General features: G+C 43.8%; 1 protein-coding gene across 2 annotated transcripts in view; it reads left to right on the forward strand.

Annotated features, from left to right (window-relative positions):
• LOC122919690 (disintegrin and metalloproteinase domain-containing protein 10-like) overlaps positions 1–16,422 on the forward strand; it is a 293,071-nt gene that overhangs the window by 99,955 nt on the left and 176,694 nt on the right. For both annotated transcript variants that reach the window (XM_044268875.1, XM_044268879.1), the window contains one exon: positions 11,877–12,045. In XM_044268875.1, coding sequence (XP_044124810.1) covers positions 11,877–12,045 — 169 coding nt within the window. The remainder of the gene's footprint in view (positions 1–11,876; positions 12,046–16,422) is intronic.

The following is a 16,422-nucleotide window of genomic DNA, read 5'->3' on the forward strand; positions in this document are numbered from 1 at the left end:
AAGGAATCGGGCTGGGGATTATAGTGGATAAAGCATTAACAACTTCCTGCCAGAAAGACTTATGTAGGTACATTCCCACATCATATGCCAAAAATTAGCTTTTGTCTGTACACATCTATGACACCTAGAGTGTGTTACTCTACCCATCTTATACAATCTGGTATGGGTCAAGTAGCATCTATGTAGAATTAATAGTTGTATTAGCCTATTATTAATAGAGGGTGAAACCTCTAAAGGAGACTCCAATGCCTCCTGCTAGTCTTCTGCAGATAAATTAGGGATGAATTCCCGAAAGGGTGAAAAGCCATTCGGTTGTTCAATAGGCGACATAGACGTGCGCAGCCTATTGCATTAGGGTGTGAACCCTAAAGCACAAACACACACACCGCTCACGCATGTGTATGTGTGTGTATATATATATATATTGTGAGAGAGTGACTGGAAAAGTAGTAGCGAATCGTTATATTTCCCCTAGGTTTCTTTCATATACCATGTACTATGCTACAGGAGGTGGATATCTCAACTAGGAAACTGGGTGAGATATCAGAAATCCAGGAAAAGCTGGTCTGCCTTAGCAAAACAGTTTGCTGAGGACTTTGGTAAATGGTGTTGTCGGGTCTGGATTTAATGGAATGAGGATGCAGGTTGGTAGTGGGGCTCCTCATTCCCTTCCTGTCCAGAACGGGTTTCATATAGAGCTCTCAGCCAGGTGATGGATCTCAGCTCGTTTCTGGGCTATAAAGGTTTGCACTATGAGCATGTCTGGGTGGGGACTGGTTGAACTGACTGGATTTCACCATTGCTGCTGAAGTCTGCTAAAGCAACAAAAGGACACTGTGAGTTTATTTTGAATTGTGTCGTGTGGCTGGTAGTAGGCCGCCCGTATAGAAAGGGTAATTTTATGTTTAGTTAGTGCTCAGCCGAGCAGGAATTTATTTTGTATCTTTGCCTGAATGTAAAGGCCTTATATTTTGTTTGTGGACGAAAATAAAGAAAACAGGCAACCCCTGTGTGAACTGTGCCATTGTGTCACTGTCTCTGACTGCTGTGCCCCCTACTAGTGAGCTAACCCCCACATATGGTGGAGGATGCGGGCACTTGGATCCAAAAATGCAGTCTTAAAGAGACAAACACCTAAAAAGTTTGTTGCACAGACCTGCCAGTTCACTTCACGTCTGGTGTAATGGAGGACTTTGGCAAACAGTTTGGACAAGCCATCCTTCAACAGCAACAGCTGATGTTGCAGCAGCAGCAAAACTTTGCACAGTCTGACAAACGACATCACCAGGCACAGGCCAGGCAGGATGAGATGAATCGCCAATTAATGGAGAAAATGGCGGTGCTGAGTGAGGCAATGGCGGCTTTGCGACTTACCGGTGAAAATGCTGCCGTGTCAGGAAGCCGGGGAGCGTTACCAACAGCACGGGCTGCAGGTACAAAGTTCACTCCAAAAGATGACGCCCACAGATGATGTGGAAACCTATCTCATGGTCTTTGAGAGAGTAGCAGAGCGTGAAAAGTTACCAGTCGACCAGTGGGCGGATGTGGTGGCGCCTTTCTTAACTGGGGAACCGCAGAAGGCCTACTACGATTTGGGTGAGCCAGATGCGAGAAATTATGCAAAACTTAAGGGTGAGGTACTGGCTCGACTTGGAGTAAACATGCATGTGCGTGCAGGCCGTGTGCACAACTGGACTTTCTCTGAGAGCTTGCCACCCCGTTCACAGATGCACGATCTGATCCATCTTGTGAGAAAATGGCTGCAGCCTGAGGAATGTACCCCAGGTCAAATTGTAGAGAGAGTTGTCCTGGATAAGTTCATCAGGTCAGTACCCCCCAAGATCCAGCGCTGGATTGGACAAGGAGGACCTACAACGGCTGACCAATTGGTGAGTCTCGTGGAGCAGTACAGTGCTACAGAGGACATACTCCAAGCGTCGTCCAGGTATGCCAGCCCCAGGGACAGCAGGTCCCCGAAGTCTACTGGTAAGACTGTACCAATTGCTAGAGATGTGAGAAATGCTTTAAGGGGAGATGGCTTAAAGGGGGAGCCAGCTGGGCCACGTTCCGCTGGGACCTGGAGGTCCAGGCCAGGGTCCCAAAATGGGGAACAGTACCGTGTACAGTGCTGGCGGTGTCATGAATTTGGACATGTGGTTGCTAATTGCCCCCTCACACCTGAGCCAATGGATTGCAATATGTCCAGACGTATTTCTCTGTTTGCACAGCCCGTGTATTCTGCAGAAACTGTGTCTAAGTTAGAACCTCAAATGTGTACTGTGTCCATAGGAGGTTGTACAACTGAGGCGCTGTTGGACTCTGGGAGCTTGGTGACCTTGGTACACGGCTCTCTGGTAAACCCTGGGACATACAGTGGACATACTGTTGGGGTACTATGCATACATGGAGAAACCAGAGAGTACCCAACTGCTCGGGTCACAATAGAAACTCCCTGTGGTGTTTCATGTCATGAAGTGGGTGTGGTTAAATCACTAATGCATAGTGTGATACTGGGAAGAGACTTTCCCCTGTTCTGGGACTTGTGGCAGAGCAGAAATGTAACCTGTGGAGAAAATCTGACTGATAATGTATGTATTGAGGTAACCCCTGAACCATATGACCCAGATTCTGAGGTTCCCACAGTAGGGGTGACCACTGACAAAGTTGATAATTTTCCTCTAGCCGTTCTAGCTGGTGATACTGAAGATGTGGGGGAGGTTCCTGATATGCCTAATTTAGAGGTGTCTCGTGACAATTTTGGGTCTGCTCAGCTCAGAGACCCCACTTTGACACGATCAAGGGAAAATGTGAAGGTGGTAAATGGTGTACCACAGTATCCAGGTGCTGATGGTGAGTTTCCCCATATGGCTGTTAACCAGGATCTATTATACCGGGTAGATAAAATACGTGGGGTAATTGTTGAGCAACTGGTGGTGCCCCAACCATATCGCAGACTGGTATTGGATCTAGCACACAAGCATGTGCTGGGAGGTCATCTTGGGTCTGAAAAGACCAGAGAACGCATCCTCCAGCGTTTCTTTTGGCCAGGGATTTTTTCTGAGGTACAGAGGTTTTGTGAATCCTGCCCAGAGTGTCAACTAACCTCTCCTGTGTCACATTTTAGAAGTCCTCTGGTCCCCTTGCCAATTATAGAAGTACCATTTGAAAGGGTGGCCATGGATTTGGTAGGCCCTGTTGTAAAGTCTGCACGGGGACATCAACATATACTTGTGGTGTTAGATTACGCCACACGTTATCCTGAGGCAGTGCCTTTACGAAACACCTCTGCTAAGCTTATTGCCAAAGAGCTTTTTTACATGTTTTCTCGCACAGGCATACCAAAGGAGATCCTTACGGATCAGGGGACTCCTTTCATGTCCAAGGTCACTAAAGAAATGTGTAAGCTCTTGAAGATTAAACACCTGCGTACTTCCGTTTATCACCCTCAAACTGATGGTCTAGTTGAAAGATTTAACAAGACACTGAAGGGCATGTTAAAAAAAGTGGTTAGCAGGGATGGAAAGGACTGGGATTGTTTGTTACCTTATTTGATGTTTGCAGTTCGGGAAGTACCGCAGTCCTCAACAGGTTTCTCCCCATTTGAGCTCTTATATGGCAGACACCCACGTGGTCTCCTTGACATTGATAAGGAAACTTGGGAACAAGAACCCACCCCTTACCGAAGTGTAATAGAGCATATTGCTCTCATGCAAGACAGAATAGCTGCTGTCATGCCCATCGTCAAAGAACACTTAGAGCAGGCTCAGAAGGCACAAAGTTGTGTCTACAACCGGTCAGCTAAAGTTAGAACCTTTAACCCTGGTGACCGAGTGTTGGTGCTAGTGCCCACTGTAGAAAGTAAATTCCTGGCTAAGTGGCAAGGGCCATACGAGGTAATAGAAAAAGTGGGAGAGGTAAATTATAAAGTTTACCAGCCTGGTAAAAGAAAGCCTGAACAGCTGTATCATATAAATTTGCTCAAACCCTGGAAGGACAGAGAGACTCTGTCAGCAGTGAGTTCCCCTTGCAGTGTTGCCCCAGAGTTGTCTGCAAATAAGATAAACAATTCTTGTAATAATACTGTAGGTGTGCATATTTCAGAATCCTTGTCAAAGTTTCAAATGCAGGAGACAAAAGAATTTGTCTCAAGAAACACTGATGTGTTCTCAGATTTGCCTGGGCGCACTTCAGTTATCAAACATGACATAGTCACTGAGCCACAGGTACGAGTTCACTTGAAACCATATAGGGTACCTGAAGCTCGGAGACAAGCTATATCTGAAGAAGTAAAAAAGATGTTAGAACTCGGGGTGATTGAAGAGTCACAAAGTGAGTGGTCCAATCCCATAGTCCTAATCCCAAAGCCAGATGGTACAGTGAGATTCTGTAATGATTTCCGAAAATTAAATGAAGTGTCAAAGTTTGACGCATACCCAATGCCAAGAGTAGATGAATTAATTGAGAGACTTGGCAATGCAAGGTATTTCTCTACCCTTGACCTAACCAAGGGGTACTGGCAAGTGCCCCTTACTGACAGTGCTAAAGAAAAAACTGCTTTTGTTGTTCCAGAAGGCCTTTTTCAGTATGTCACCATGCCCTTCGGGTTACATGGGGCTCCAGCAACCTTCCAAAGGTTAATGGATGTCATCCTTAAACCTCATCGTAGATATGCTTCTGCTTATTTAGATGATATCATCATTTTTAGTGATGACTGGGAAAGTCATTTACCAAAAGTGCAGGCGGTGTTGGATTCCCTCCGGGCAGCCAGGTTAACAGCAAACCCTAAGAAGTGTGCTTTAGGTCTTGAGGAAGCACGTTATCTAGGGTATATAATTGGGAGAGGTGTAATAAAACCTCAAGTGAATAAGGTAGAAGCCATCCAAGATTGGCCCAGGCCCTTAACCAAAAAACAAGTGAGAGCCTTTTTGGGAATTGTGGGGTATTACCGTAGGTTTATCCCAAACTTTGCTAGTGTAGCAGTACCCTTGACAGACCTCACTAAGGGAAGTAAGTCGGCCATGGTAAAATGGAGCACAGAAGCTGAGAGTGCATTTCAGGAGTTAAAGTCGGCCCTTTGTAGACAACCAGTGTTGATGACCCCAGATTTCAAAAAGGTGTTTACTGTACAGACTGATGCCTCTGATGTTGGTTTAGGGGCAGTCCTGTCACAGGAGGTTGGGGGAGAAGAACACCCCGTGACATACTTGAGTAGAAAACTTACTCCTGCGGAGAAAAATTATAGTATTGTTGAACGGGAATGTCTGGCAATTAAATGGGCTCTAGAGACTCTAAGATATTACTTGTTGGGTCGACAGTTCAGGTTGGTGACAGATCATTCCCCCCTTACATGGATGAGTCAGGCCAAGGAGAAAAACGCGAGAGTCACAAGGTGGTTTCTGACTTTACAAAACTTTAAATTTTTGGTTGAGCACAGGTCAGGCAAACTGCAAGGGAATGCCGATGCCCTATCCAGAACACACTGTTTGGTGAGTAAAAGTGTTCGGCCCCACAGGTTCGAACAAAGGGGGAGGGTATGTGAGAGAGTGACTGGAAAAGTAGTAGCGAATCGTTATATTTCCCCTAGGTTTCTTTCATATACCATGTACTATGCTACAGGAGGTGGATATCTCAACTAGGAAACTGGGTGAGATATCAGAAATCCAGGAAAAGCTGGTCTGCCTTAGCAAAACAGTTTGCTGAGGACTTTGGTAAATGGTGTTGTCGGGCCTGGATTTAATGGAATGAGGATGCAGGTTGGTAGTGGGGCTCCTCATTCCCTTCCTGTCCAGAATGGGTTTCATATAGAGCTCTCAGCCAGGTGATGGATCTCAGCTCGTTTCTGGGCTATAAAGGTTTGCACTATGAGCATGTCTGGGTGGGGACTGGTTGAACTGACTGGATTTCACCATTGCTGCTGAAGTCTGCTAAAGCAACAAAAGGACACTGTGAGTTTATTTTGAATTGTGTCGTGTGGCTGGTAGTAGGCCGCCCGTATAGAAAGGGTAATTTTATGTTTAGTTAGTGCTCAGCCGAGCAGGAATTTATTTTGTATCTTTGCCTGAATGTAAAGGCCTTATATTTTGTTTGTGGACGAAAATAAAGAAAACAGGCAACCCCTGTGTGAACTGTGCCATTGTGTCACTGTCTCCGACTGCTGTGCCCCCTACTAGTGAGCTAACCCCCACAATATATATATATATATATATATATATTATATTAGCCATCCACATGGGTGAATAAACACCACTATCTTTTACCTGGAGTGCTGTCCGTTTTTCATCGTTATTGAGACGGGGTAAGCTGCTACATCCCTGGACCTAGCACCCTCCTTGTGCTTTTCCAGTGCCGCCACTATATTCCTTTATATATATATATATATATATATATATATATAGCCTTTATGCTATTAGACCCCATTATCAGCCCTTATGCCTCATTAGCCCCCATTATGCCTTTCATTACCCCCATTATGCCTCATTAGCCCCCATACCTGTGCACATGCCTATGATAGGTGGGTATATAGAGCTGATATAATTCCCCTGGGTCCTTGTGTATTAAGTATCCCTATCAGTGGATATGTCGATATGGCTCGTCTACTATACTGCAGTTGCGCAAAAGAACATAAGACCCCATTGTCATATAAATCTTTCAAGGTAAGTATTCCATATTCTCTCCATATTTCCACCACTTCATAATTCTGCAACTTAGGAAACATTGGGTTATCCCATAGTGGGATGACATCTGCAAAATCTTTGTATTGCTGGAGTTTTGCTGCGCTCCACACCTGATGTGCTAACCTATGCATGGGGTGGGCACGTCTTAGGATTACTCTTCAGTATTGGCCACAATGTAGATAGTTGTAAATAATGTTGTAAATAGTATTCTGCATTTGGTAACGCAGTCGATGATACCCAAGGTGCGAGGTATCTCACCTGACCAGCCAGAAAGTATAAATAAAAATTTGGCAAAGCCGCTCCTCCCTGCTGTTTGGGTCTTTGCAGGGTATGTAATGCAAGTTTACACCTGGCTGTTCCCCATACAAAGGCAATCAAGGAATGTAAGCGGTCAAAGAAACTGCGCGGTATAGGCATACGTTAGTGTTCCAATAAGTAGAGACCCTTGGGCAACAAGATCATTTTAATAAGGTTTAGTCTACCCATTATAGATAAGGGAAGGGTTTTTCAGGACCTGAACTTGTCAACAAAAAATGATTCAATGGGAGCATTGTTTTTAGTAAAGGACGTAAGTGGGTCTTTGGTGATAACAATACCTAGGTACTTAAAGTAATCCACTACAGGAAGATTGTCGTATACTGATGGTCAATCAGTTGTCCAGAGTGGCATGAGGGCTGATTTAGACCAGTTTATGTGGAGACCTGAAAAGTGTCCAAAGCGGTCAGTAAGTTCTATCGCCCTTGGTAAGGAAGACTCCACATCATGCATAAACAGTATCAAGTCGTCAGCATATACGGTAAACCTATCCTATTCTCTCTCTGTCCCATAGATATCCCCCTAAACACAGTAACCTGTTGAATTCTAAGAGCAAGGTGTTCTATAGCTACTGCAAAAATGAGGGGTGAGAGGGGGCATCCCTGCCGAGTGCCTCTACTTAGATTGAACAATGCTGAGTGTGTACCATTGACTATTATGTTGGCTTTGGGATTCTTGTATATTATAGAGATCCATGTGATAAAAACCGGACCAAACACTTCAGTACCTCTAGTAGGTATGGCCATTCCGCAGAGTCGAATGCTTTGGCCTTTCCTAAGGAGGCCAAGATCCATTGTTTATGTCCTCCCACTTCCACCTAAGCAATGACTTGTGCCCTTCTAATATTGCTGGATGTTGATCATCCTGGAATGAAGCCGGACTGATCCCCATGTACAATAGCAGTGATTACTTTATTCAATCTATTAGCTAATATCTCAGTCGGTATTTTGTAATCTATATACAACAGGGAAATAGGCCTGTAAGAGCCGCATTCCAGTGAGTTTTTGTCAGGCTTCAACATCACCACTATCTAAGCATCATACAAACATTCTGGGAGACACCCTTGTTGCTGTGCTGCCAGATACATTTTATGTAGTTGTGGTCACAGAACGTCAATATACTTGGCGTACACTTCTAGCGGGATGCCATCTGTACCAGGTGCCTTCGCCGGGGTTAATCCTTTTATAGCAATCTGAACTTCCTCTCTATCCTGGTTACTCAGCTGTGGGTAAGTAACTTCCTGAAGATAGTTATCCAATTCAGGGGGGTATATTGCCCCATAGATCTATACAGGTCTCTATAAAGTTCTTGGAATCTAGTCACTATTCCCTCAGCTTCCTCCACCAAGATACCCCCTGTAGTTTGTATCCGCAACACTGCAGTGTTGCTGCCTACCACATGGGCCAGTATTTTACCTGCCTGGTTTCCCAGTTCAAATGTTGGTTGTTTAAGTAAAAACAGCTTGTGGTCACTTCTCTCTCTAAGGTGTATCATGTATTGCCTCCCCCCTCTGCATCCACTCCCCTCTGTTGTCCTCAGTGGGGTTAGAAGTATATCGGCTCTCTACCTCTTTACATTGGCGACACAGTTCCTCCTCCTTGTATTGCGTATCTTTTTTAATATAGGATATGGAGGATTTAAAGCAGCTGCGTATACAAGCTTTCAATGTCTCCCATAGCAACAGGTCATCCGTTCAATTATCATTTACCTCCAGGAACATATTGAGTTGGCCTGGTATACAATTGTTAGTTGTCATAAGGGTCATCCAGAAGAGGTGGATGCGAAGCTTAGCCACAGATCTCGTGGTATTCAGGCAGTATCAACCTCGCCACTACGGGTGCATGATCCGATATCCCTTGTGGACCATATTGAACATCCACAAGGTCTAGATATGTGGAGGTTGTGCCGAATATATAATCTATCTTTGACAATGCTCCCCACGACGGGGTAAAACAAGAGTATATTTCTTGACTTGGATGTCGTTCCCTCCATAAATCTACTCAACCTATCTCAGGTACTAATCTTGACAGCACGGTGCGATAAGACTGCTGGCTAGTCCCATCTGCCTCAGCATTAAATCTGTCTAGATGGCTGTCCATTACCATGTTGAAGTCTCCCATGCATATCATTCTAGCGTCAGGGTATTGAGCTGCTAATCCTATTGCTGCTTGTAGGATAGAGACATTGGTGGGTGGGGGGTTATATATATTTAACACTATGTATGGGATGCAGTTAATGTATGCAAATACAAAAATATATTTCCCATCAGGGTCCACTATTATCTTCTGTGTTTCCCAGCGAATAGAGCAGTGTTTAAACAATTGAATGAATTCCCATATGTATGATCTGTACCCATGTTTTCCTAAGCCTCCCTGCCGTGTCTGATGTTAAATGCGTCTCTTGTAAACCAAGAATATGGGGATTATATTTACAAATATGAGAGAAGACTGCTATCACATTTAAAGAGGACCTTTCATGATTTTTTTTATTTTATTTAAGATTAATACCTTTTACTTGCGGGGTCTGGTATACAATGATGCTGCCACCATGCCTGTTTTTTTTAAAATATCGCTCCTGCGCCCCCCTGTATTTTTCCCGCTCGGTACAGGGAGGAGGAGACGCTAGGGTTTCTCAATGGGCGTCTCGTTCTCCCTGGCTGTGCTGCAATCCAATCACAGCGGAGAGCGTCACAGCCAGGGAGAAGGTGAGCTTTTTTTTTTTCCTCCCTGGCTGTGACGCTCTCCGCTGTGACTAGATCGTGGCACAGCCAGGGAGAAGGAGATGCCCATTGAGTCTCCTCCTCCCTGTACCGATGCTCAGTATTAACATACTGAGCGGGAAAAATACAGGGGGGCACAGCTAGGTGCAGGAGCGATATTAAAAAAAAAAAACAGGCATGGTGGCAGCATCACAGGGGGTACCCCACAGGCAAAGGTATTTATCTTGAATAAAAAAAAATGTGAAAGGTCCTCTTTAAGGTGACCATGGGTGTGTCATAGTATCAACTGCAGGATATTTGGTATTTGAAGAGCATGGTCGACTAAACATTACTTTCCACTCCCTTAATTCAGGTACCCTATATATTCTGTATCTAATGCCTCTGTGCCTTACCTTAACAAAATGTAAATAACCAAAACCGTAGAAACTGTATAAAAGATGTAAAAACCATCTTTGTGGCTACAAAGTTGGGGACCTGCATAGTGTAATGTGGTGGAATATCTATTCAGGTACCTGGCCGGTTTACCTTAACTTAGTCATGGAGCTATAAACAATAACCAGTGCAATGGACATCATTAAGCTACCCTTGGTTAGTCAGGGGGTACCCAACAGCTTCTCAGTTCAACTAGGATGGTAACAATTGGGTATAGTTATAAGCAATTATGATACCGATAGTCCAAGGTGTAGACTGTAAAAAATATCATCTCTGTCCAATAAAGAGATTCTCCTGTAGGAGGACAAGGAGAAAGAACTCGGAGAACCACAATACCATTCAAGTGGGTGGTGAGTGTCCTGGGAGTCTGGTCACCTAGTCCTCCGCTTTCCAGGGGTCCGTGAAGAGCGTTTTCCCAACATCCACAATGCGCAAGCGAGCAGGAATATTGTAGGTTAAATTCCCTTATTGTAGGTTTAAGTTCCCTTAAGCGTCTCTTTACAGATACAAAGGTGGCACGCTTCTTGTGAAGTTCCACTGAGAAATAGGGAAATGGTCACATTTTCAAATGATATAGCCTGTTTATTTCTGCTTGGCTGAGGATAAGGTCTCGGTCCTTCCAGTTCAGGAAGCGGACCAAGAGTGGTCTTGGAGAAGCTCCTGGAGGTGGTGGTCGGGCAGGGACTCGGTGAGCACTCTCTACATCATAGGCCATAGAAAAGGCCGCTTCTGGAAATGTGGATTTAAACCACTTCTCCAGGAATGTTGCCGGATCTGGGCCTTCAGCTCTTTCCGGCATGCCCAGGATTCTGACATTGTTCCTCCAAGCCTGATTTTATAGGTCTTCACATTTTTGTCTCCACAGATCCACTGAGCTCTCCATGGCTTGCATTCTTGCTGTCAGGGGGTGGGTAAGATCCTCTAAGGCCGATATACAATCTTCAGTATGGTGGACCCTATCTCTTAGTTGTTGCACATCGTGGCATAGTAGGCCCAAGTCCACTCTCACCTCCTTGATCTTGCCTGTAAGCGAGGTCTGGCAGGATATGATGGATATGATGGCGGCCATTAGCTGATCATAAGTTGCCTTCAAGGTGAACTCAGGTTCTTCAGTAGTTTCTGTTGTAGACTGCTGTACTACTTGCCCACATGTAACAGAGGCTCCTGGCATCGCAGAGGAAGCTGCGCCATGTTGGGTCTCATGCCTAGCATATTTTTTCAGCCTGTCCACTGCTGCTTGGGCCTTGCTAGGACTCATGGTTTGTCTCCTTGGCTTCCTCCTTCTCTTATGCACTGACCAAGCTATGATGGCTAGAGGATATGTGCCAGGATGGTGAAGGATGTAAGTCGGGAGCCGGAGCAGTTCTTAGACAGGTCTGTTTATGTTGGCATTTGGCCACACCCCCAAATATTGATGTTTATTTAAAATTATATACTGTTCCATGTGTCTTGCATTCTCTGCATGATCTCCATCTAATGGTGCTATTGATGAAGTGGTCTGAGATAATATCAGCAGTTGGTTAATCTATACATTGCTTCCCCCATCGCTGTACAGCAGAGTAGTGACCATTTTGCATATCAGCATCATCCTACAGCTCCTAATATATTGGATCAAGCATGCATCTCGCGAGTTCTGGTGACCACAGTACTGAGGAGCTGGCACAATGTATGAACTGTGCCTACAATTTTTACACCATGCTAATTTGCCTGTGTATTTATTTTTATCGATGTTTCAGATAATTCAGGAGGAGCAGCCCAATAATGCTATGCATGGAGCTTATATAGGACCAGAAAAACTCCTAATGTTACACTCCAGCTCCAACTGGAATAATGTCTGCCTCTCATACTTACTGACAAATAGAGATTACAATGGGATCCTTGGACTTGCATGGACAGGAAAAGAAGGTAAAGGGAATGTTGAAATATGCTTTGTATATAGGGGACATGAAATATGAGGGTCATGTTCATTTACAAGATTCTTGATGTAAATTTTCAGGTTTTAATGCAAAATAGAAAATACAGTAAAGGCATCACAAATTATACTAAATTAGATAATTGAAAAGTTAATTTATTTGAGTAATTCAATACAAAAAGTGAAACATAGAGTGATCTACCTGAGCAGCTCAGATGCCAAATGTACATGCGCCACTCACGCTCAGGTAGCAGCTGCAGAGCCTCTGCACTGCTACTCGGAGCAATGGTGCAAGAGGCTGCCCTTTAATTGACAGGGCCAGACATGTCTCCTGGCCCTGTCAATCAAGGGGCAGTCTCTTGCACAGCTGCCAGGATGGACACTTGGCTCATTATCTTTATCTTTAGCAGCGAAATTGCAGAAGGCCTCGATGGTAAGGTGTGTCTTTTTGCTGATGACACAAAGATTTGTAACTGGGTTGATGTTCCTGGAGGGATACACCGAATGGAAAAGGATTTAGGAAAACTAGAGGAATGGTAAAAAATCTGGCAACTAAAATTTAATGTTTGTAAGTGCAAGATAATGCACCTGAGGCGTAAAAACCCAAGAGCAGAATATAAAATCAGTGATACAGTCCTAACCTCAGTATCTGAGGAAAGTAATTTAGGGGTCATTATTTCAGAAGACTTAATGGTAGGCAGACAATGTCATAGAGCAGCAGGAAATGCTAGCAAAATGCCTGGGTGTATAGGGAGAGCCATTACCAGTAGAAAGATGGAGGTGCTCATGCCACTCTACAGAGCACTAGTGAGACCTCATTTGTTTCACACGTAATATTACTTCATATCACATGAGATGAGAACACATCATCTACATTTCAAATATAATTAATGATGCATGTATCAGAATAAATTGCAGTAAAATAAAATAAACAGAGAATATTTTAAAGAAGAAAAACTGCTCCAAGAGGACATAGTTTTAAATTAGAGGGGCAAAGGTTTAAAAGTAATATCAGGAAGTATTACTTTACTGAGAGAGTAGTGGATGCATGGAATAGCCTTCCTGCAGAAGTGGTAGCTGCAAATGCGGTGGAGGAGTTTAAGCATGCATGGGATAGGCATAAGGACATCCTTCATATAAGATAGGGCCAGGGAATATTCATAGTATTCAGTATATTGGGCAGACTAGATGGGCCAAATGGTTCTTATTTACCGACACATTCTATGTTTCTGTGTTAACCCTGTAGCCTTCCGTCTTAAACTTCCTCAGGCTTTGAAAATTCATAACATATTTCATAAGAGTCGTTGTTGAATAAATGGGTCGAACCTGTTGAGCCGTCCTCCTTGCCTCCCACTCCTGTCATGGTGGACAGTAATTTAGAATTTTAAATCAGCAGGATTGTGGACTCCCGAGTTCTCCGTAGATCCCCCCCAGTATCTCGTCCACTGGAAGGGTTACGGACCAGAGGAGAGGATGTGGGTTCCAGAGGCCGATGTTAATGCGAATCGTCTGGTGAAGGCCTTTCACAGAGCCCATCCTCATAAGGTCGGTCCTGGGTGCCTGGAGGTCACCCGTAGAAGGGGGGTACTGTCACGGTCCCTCAAGTGACTGATGTCAGGATATCAAGGAGATTGGTTGAGCGTGGATGACTCTAACAGCCTCCTTGATTTCTCTTGATTCAGTGTTGATGGGGTTAATGACCACTTCCCTTTTCTCAGCTATTGCTCAGTGGCCATCACTTCTACCCTTTATAGTCTGACCCCACCCTTCTGACTATGCAGTAGATAGCTTCATTTGGGCTTGGTTGAGCTGGTGTGAGTTTGTCTCTGGTGTTCCTGCTCGTCCGTCTCTACATAAGTTAAGTGTCGTGTTTGTTTGTGTTTGTTATATTCCCTGTTCTTTGTATCTGGGCCTGAGACAGAGACTTCCATTCGTCCATCTGGGGAGGTATGGGTTGTCTCTGGTCCTAACCTTTTCCAGGGCCTTATGGGGAAATAAAGGCCTAGGTATCCTGCATATGAATATTCCTACTTTCAAGGTCTATTCATATTGCCCGGATTAGGGTTGTCTAGAAGGTGATCTGTTTCTTCCTTAGTTGCCAGGCCCAGTTACGGTTCCCCTTCCCTCCTGTGTTCAGTGTGGAGTTTTCCCCCACACTGATCGTGCCATAGGAGTCCTCTGGTAAGTCGCCGTTTTTGGGGGCATTTGGGTTTCACCTGTAGTTTGGCACATTCTCTGGTTCGGATACTTCCGGTATCCCTGAGGAGGAACGTTTTTCGTCATCATTGTCTTCTATATGGCGGAAAATTCTAAATAACTTGATGAATATGGGAAACAAGTATAAATGTGTGGCTGACAGGAAACGTATGAATGGTCCGGACATAAGAGTGGGTGATTCTGTGTGGCTGTCCACAAGAAACATTAAGTTGAAGGTACCTTCTTGGAAGTTGGATCCAAGATTTATTGGTCCATATTAGATCACTGCCATTATTAATCCTGTAGCTTTTCGCCTTGGATGAAAGAAAGTATTACATTACTCAGAGAGTAGTGGATGCATGGAATAGCCTTCCGGCAGAAGTGGTAGCTGCAAATACAGTGAAGGAGTTTAAGCATGCATGGGCAATCCTTCATATAAGATAGGACCAGGGGCTATTCATAGTATTTAGTATATTGGGCAGATTAGATAGGCCAAATGGTTCATATCTGCTGACACATTCTATGTTTCTATTATAAAAATGCCACTTTAACCTAATGAGTGCCTTCATACAATGTTCTTAAATAGTGTTAAGTGAAGTGAGCTTTGGATGCCTCATTCAAAGTCGCTTTGTTCAAAGCTTCTGAATAATACTGTACGGAGATTTTTCTCCTCCGTTCAGTATTAAAATGTATGGGCTCTGATGACCCGAAGTTAATTATTGACAAAGTCGTGTGTGACTTCCTTGAATAACTTCGGCAGTTGAAAACCACTTTAAAACTTGAAACCAAACTCGCTTCGCTCAACACTATTCTTGAAGCATAATATTTTTGCAAGAATTGCATACACAATTTATGTTTGGAGCTAAATGTCAAGCAGAGCTTGACACTTACAGCATTCGATTTTCATACATGCCACTTATGCCTATATCAATGTCTACATACACACTTCTTTACATAATCACCTGAAGAAGGTAGACCAAACATTTCAGCAATTCAGATGACCGTAAACATTTGAACCACATAGTCAATAAATAACTTGAAAACTTCCTGATTGCTGGGTGATAACATGAAGAGAAAATTAATGTATCCTCCCCCTCTGTAGGCTGTGCAGGAGACACAATAGGTTGTGAACTTTCTTTCTGTTGTAACATGCAGCTTACCCCTACCTCCATTAGGCTATATTCACATCTGTCTTGGAGGATCTAATGAAGATTCCATCATGTTTGCCAGAAAAAAATAGAACAGCATGAAGCACTATTTTTTCCAGGTAAAATGACAAATACTATGACTGATGCCGAGCATTCATTGGTGGCCTACCTAGCATGTTGTTTGGTGGCTGCCAAGTTAATAAGGCCCTTTATGAGGTCAAGACTACTGTTGAACTAAATTGTGTTTTGAAGTTCGGCATACAAGGTTCGGGTTATCTAAGAATTCCGTTATGGATTCTGTTACCACGGACCATAAGTTAAGGTTCATCGTAGCAGAATCCATAACGAAATCCTTAGATAACCCTGACCTTGTACGCCAAACTTTAAAACATAGGTTCACTGATTTCTAGTCAAGACCTATGGCTGTTGAGAAGGATTCATTGTAATATGTGAAGGGTTCTGTCTATGCAGAGGGGCAATGAGCTTTACAATATCAGTCTACATTTTTTATTTTGTGTGCAGTATCCCAGAGCAGGGAATACTTGCAAATTGTTTTGCTGTTTTTATGTTATGGAATTTTATGCTTTGTATCCCTACTATGGTAATGGATCACAGTCACAGAGTTAGCTAGCTCTGGCATGGTCCTTAGGGAAGCTAAGGTGTGGACTGTTAGATCCATCCCTAGCTCAGTCTAATAGAAGACTCTAGTATTAGCAGGGAAGCAGATAGAAAGCAAAGTTCATGTGTCTCACTCCTTGGTACTACGCTTTCAGCTACAGAGACTAACCATGCATTATCTACCAAGAGGGATCGATCATGTCAAACAAATTTAATCAGTTTCTATGAGGAGGTAAGTTCTAGACTTGACAGCGGCAAATCAATGGATGTGGTGTATCTGGACTTCTCCAAGGCATTTGACACTGTACCACATAAAAGGTTAGTATATAAAATGAGAATGCTCGGACTGGGAGAAAACGTCTGTAAGTGGGTAAGTAACTGGCTCAGTGATAGAAAACAGAGGGTGGT

The sequence above is a fragment of the Bufo gargarizans genome, chromosome 1, assembly GCF_014858855.1.
Source record: "Bufo gargarizans isolate SCDJY-AF-19 chromosome 1, ASM1485885v1, whole genome shotgun sequence".
Taxonomy (NCBI): Eukaryota; Metazoa; Chordata; class Amphibia; order Anura; family Bufonidae; genus Bufo; species Bufo gargarizans.